This window comes from Lactuca saligna, chromosome 6 (genome assembly GCF_052625555.1).
Source record: "Lactuca saligna cultivar CGN05327 chromosome 6, ASM5262555v1, whole genome shotgun sequence".
Classification (NCBI taxonomy): domain Eukaryota; kingdom Viridiplantae; phylum Streptophyta; class Magnoliopsida; order Asterales; family Asteraceae; genus Lactuca; species Lactuca saligna.
Window position 1 is genome coordinate 30,417,127 of NC_136422.1, and position 4,915 is coordinate 30,422,041.

Below are 4,915 nucleotides of genomic sequence, written 5' to 3' on the forward strand. Positions count from 1 at the left end.
ATAATTTATATTTAAAAGGATCGTACATTAACAGTTTATATGGTAAAATGTGAGAATAATTAACATAACCGTCATTCACTCATTCCATTATAAATATTTGAGAAATTAAATTACCTACTACCTTTTATGCTTACAATTATTCCTACTCACTAAAATTATGATAAATCATCATTCAATTTAACTATAATTGATATATTCTTAATATAGCCTTAATGAATTAGTTAAAAAAATATGGAATGATGACACTTGTCATAATTTTATTGGGTAGAAATATTTGTAGGCATAAAAAGTAGGAAGCAATTTAATTTCTCTAAATATTTTATGGAAATTATTGATTACGAGTACCCCAACTTTACATAATTATCCCACATAACTTAAAATAATGGAGAGAGTATCTTTACATAATTATCCCACATAACTTAAAATAATGGAGAGAGTATCTTTGAGCCGTTCTTATTGATTGATTACTTTAATCTAAATATTTTTCTAATTGAACTTAAATTAATAGTTTGTTTATTAAGGAGAAAAGTCTCTTCATTAAAGTTACACGGTGTTCTTTTGAAAAAATGGAGGTGATGGCCATGACCTTTCAAGATTCTTAAAATCATAACATGAGGCATCACCAAACATTAGACATTGAGTGTATTTTTTGCTTGCTATTCTATGGATAAAAATAAGATTGGCTATAATTTTTATTCGTACACAACATTTTATCACATGTTTAAAATACAAATTGTTGTGTATAGATAAATTTTATTATGTACAAATAAAATCACTACACCTTTTTTTATGGGTTTAAACATTATAGTTTATTTGGGTTAAAACTTTTAATTCATTTACAAAACAACGTTTAACCCATTTACTAGAAATACATTCACAATCTTTTAAGTGCATGCAATTAGCTATACCTAACATAGATGTATAAGCAACTCTTTGAGACATTTCATCGAACACTTTACATGCCTCTTTGAGATCTCTTAACATTCCAAAATTCAAAAAACAAATTCACATTCATTAATTAGTTTTCAGAAGATGAAAAACTTAAAAACCCTTAAGAATGTCTCAAAAAGAACACAATTTCTATATATAGTATACACACAAGTCCCAATAATTTCCCAAAAAATATACACATACCACTATATCAGACCAGTTTCAACAGGTCAAAAAATAGTCTATATCGAGAATCCAAGGAAAAAATAAAATCTTTTTTACATATAATTTTATATAACAAATACTCAGCCAACCTGCTGATTCTCCGATGCAATAGCATCTGTCACCATTTCAAGAACCTCCCTCATTGTTGGCCTCATCTTCGGATCTTTCTCCAAACATTTCTTAGCAATTAAAGTCACCTTCTGCATCGATCTCTCTGAATACCCTTGGAGCCTCGGGTCAACTATTAGTTTTGACTTTTCTGCCCCTGTGTAGCAGCACAACCACCTCAAGCATTGGGCATTGTTCTCAGGGTTATTTTGGGTAATTGGAGGTCGACCTGTGATAAGCTCTTCAAGAAAGATACCATAGCTCCATACATCAACCATAGATGTCAGTCGACCCGTTTGAACATATTCTGGAGCTGCATATCCTTTTGTTCCTACCACCTAAATAAATTTCCATCATATTACAAAAATCACAAAAACCAAAAACTATTTTCGATTTTAGCAACAAAATCATACATATATATACCATTGTTGAGACATGGGTACGTCCATCTTGTGGGCCATCTCTAGCAAATCCAAAGTCACAAAGCTTCGCATTCCAATTGTTGTCTAAAAGAATATTTGAGGGTTTAAAGTCCCTAAAGATTATCTGTAATTAATAACAACATCAAGTCAATTGATGCAACCAAAAATAACAACACAAGGATTTAACGTGGCTCAACAATCACCAATCCATAGAGACAGACGCAAGATTTCATAGTAGGGGTGTCACAGATAAATTTTAGTAGTGTCACGATAATAAAAAAGAAAAAAATTGTACTGCTTCCGAAAAACCAGGCGTTGCCGATGCCACTTTGGGCACCATAGTAAAACCGCCGTCAATCAGGTTAATCGTGGTACATCCACAGACAAAGTAGAAAGATTTTATTAGATTCGTAGAATACAGACGCACACATGCTTTCTACTTTTGGGTTATAGAGATTTATAACGACAAAAGTGAACAGATGACAGATGACAGATGACAGATCAATCTCCACAACTATTTAAAGGAATATTTTACCTTTGCCTTGTGTAAGTGTTCCAAACCCGTAGCGGCATCTTTAGCTATGTTTAGTCTCCTACCCCACGAGAGAGGTGTATTTGAGTTAGCTGCTAGATGACCATCTAAGCTTTTTTTAGGCATATATTCATACACCAAAAGCAATTGGCTATCTTCATTACAAAACCCAATTAGCTTCACAAGGTTATCATGGTTAATTTCCCCAACATTCACTTCAGTCAACCATGTTCTATATCCCTATTATCCAAAAAGTACAACATTCATTAAACATTTAAAGTTTAAAACTACAAATGTTACTATATAAGGAAAGTGTTAAGGAAGACTTACCAGTTGTCCTTGTTTAATTTGCTTCACAGCCACCTCAATAAGAAAGGACCGATGTTGTAAGCTTTTCACTGTGCCTTTATATACAATCGCAAATCCACCCTCACCGATTTTGTTAGAAGCGTGAAACTCTTTAGTGGCTGTTTTAAGTTCGGAAAGTGTGAAATTCCGAAGTGTTGGGCTTATGTTTAGATTCGGTGCAACTGTTTGATTCATTCGTGAAGCATCAACAAATCGGGAATTTGCAGTATGAAAGACATCAACTGTTGTGGTTTCTCGTGCATTTTGTGCAGACAAAAAAGAGAAACATCGGAAATGGAAAACCATTGTTTTGAGCCTTGAGTCGCATGAGAGAAAGGTGTTATTGTTGACTATGTGTCCATATCCACGATGAGTTTTACAGATTTGGCTGTAATAAGAAAGGAATCACGAATAAGAACATTATGATTCATATACTAAATAGACTTTTCCCCAAAATAGAAATGGAATTTTTTGATTGAGAATCTATGGATAGCGAATAAGAGTTCGAGGATCTAATTAGTCAAACAGATAATCCAACTAACGGATGCTAAAAACAACAATCAAACAGACCTAAAATCGTTAACCAGATCAAATCAATGACCCAGTTGACGCATAAAGTGAAATCGATTTATATCACAATCAGCGAATTCGAGTTAAACCCACATGCGATTTCCAGAAAAAGGAAGGATTTTTCCGAACCTGGAAGCTCAAGAGCTGGAATCGCCATGATCTTCAGAGCTTCCCACCATCTGAAGAGGGGAGCTAGAAATGCTCATTAAAGACAGCAATGAAAGTCTACCCAGAAAAGCAAACAGAACAGAAGTGAAGGAAAAATGATAAATTTCGAAGTCAATTTCTCCCTAGATTCGAAGTCAAATGAAATAAAAAAATTGTTTTGAAGAAACCCAGAAACGATGGTATGAACTATGAATGATTTGAGGAAGGTTCGTTAAAAGAACCGGGTATTTGAGGACATTATTTAACATAGGATTCATCTTATTCTTTGTAAATTCTTAGTTAGTCGCGTAGGGTGCGCGTAAACCTCATCTCCGTCAACGACCAACAAGAAGATGGTATGAATTCACTTTGTATGTTTTTATTTATTTTGCAAGATATAAGACATGAATCCATAAATTTATCAATAAATTACCTCTATACAAATTAGTATAGATCCTGTTTGTCTTCTTTTAAAAATTAAATATGTGAATCTAGATTATCAATGATATAAATATGTGAATCTAGATTATCAATGATAACGATCGTGAGATTTTATATATGAAAGTTGAGAACAATTCTATTGTGTTCCGTCATTTTAATAAAGAGAAATTGAGTGATCTAACTCATATGAATGAACATAAAAAAAAAAAAAAAAAAAAAAAAAAAGCAATATTTTTTAATTTTTGTAAAATGACAAGTATGTTCGGAAGAGGACATTACCGAGCGAACTCTGGGGGACACCGGGGTAAGATTCCAGAGAAGTGTTCCAGAACAATCAAAATTATTATTTTTATTTATTTATGGTTTTATATGTTTTTTTATATAAAATGTATATATTGCAAATAATAGAAAAAAACTACAAAACTGATCCCACTGGTATGTATTTGTTTTGGGATTTCGTCTAAACATCGATTTTTTTTTTTGGTTTTGTGGTTCTTTTGACCATGTTTCTATGTAGTTTTAATACATTTAAAAGTGTAATACCCTTACATATTTATTTTTTTATTTTTCTTTCATTCTTTATCTATTTAAATAAATAAAAAATAATAATAACTCTCTCTCTCTCTCTCTCTCTCTCTCTCTCTCTCTCTCTCTCTCTCTCTCTCTCTCTCTCTCTCTCTCTCTCTCTCTCTCTCTCTCTCTCTCTCTCTCTCAAATGAACACACACAATTAGTTAAGACACATAAACATATATACACATGAGGTGGAGTTAGAGAATCTAAACCAATTCTAATTAGTAATCAAGAACTCCACCTAAAAAGAGGAAAATGATTGGTTTTTCTTTTTTTTGCTTCCACCATTTTCTAGATGTTGACATCAGTAATCAAGAATTCAACATTTTATTTTTACCTATATTGCAATTCGAGTATACAAGAAATATTTTGGTAATTTCGTTTGTTTGGTTACCTGCATACACACGTGGGAAGAAGGAGGGTATGATTTTGCCGGTATTATTGAATATGAAATCGATTTTGTCTTTCTTTTCTGAAACTCAAGAACTAAAGAGCAAAATCGTAGATGCATATTTCGTCTTACCCAACTACCACCACAAAGAAACACACACATACACACACTCACCTACCAATCATAGGCTACTCGAGGATTAAAGAGAGTTGGTAACCGGAGGATGAGG

The 4,915-nt window shown here is 32.7% G+C and overlaps 1 protein-coding gene across 1 annotated transcript; it reads right to left on the reverse strand.

The window, feature by feature from the left end:
* Positions 1-1,058: 1,058 nt before the first annotated feature.
* LOC145001013 (serine/threonine-protein kinase PCRK1-like) lies at positions 1,059-3,645 on the reverse strand. Its single transcript, XM_078960330.1, has 5 exons — positions 3,265-3,645; positions 2,548-2,953; positions 2,221-2,457; positions 1,687-1,809; positions 1,059-1,601 (listed from the first exon to the last, which is right to left on the reverse strand). Exons 2-5 carry the CDS (start codon positions 2,869-2,871, stop codon positions 1,236-1,238), a joined length of 1,050 nt encoding a protein of 349 aa, XP_078816456.1. The 5' UTR covers positions 2,872-2,953; positions 3,265-3,645; the 3' UTR covers positions 1,059-1,235.
* Positions 3,646-4,915: the final 1,270 nt, after the last annotated feature.

Coding starts and splice junctions, on each gene's coding strand:
- LOC145001013 (XM_078960330.1), bottom strand. CDS start 2,871: ATGGTTTTCCATTTCCGATGTTTCTCTTTTTTGTCTGCACAAAATGCA. Junction 2,458..2,547: donor AAATTAAACAAGGACAACTG/GTAAGTCTTCCT, acceptor TTTGGATAATAG/GGATATAGAACATGGTTGAC. Junction 1,810..2,220: donor AACACTTACACAAGGCAAAG/GTAAAATATTCC, acceptor TATTAATTACAG/ATAATCTTTAGGGACTTTAA.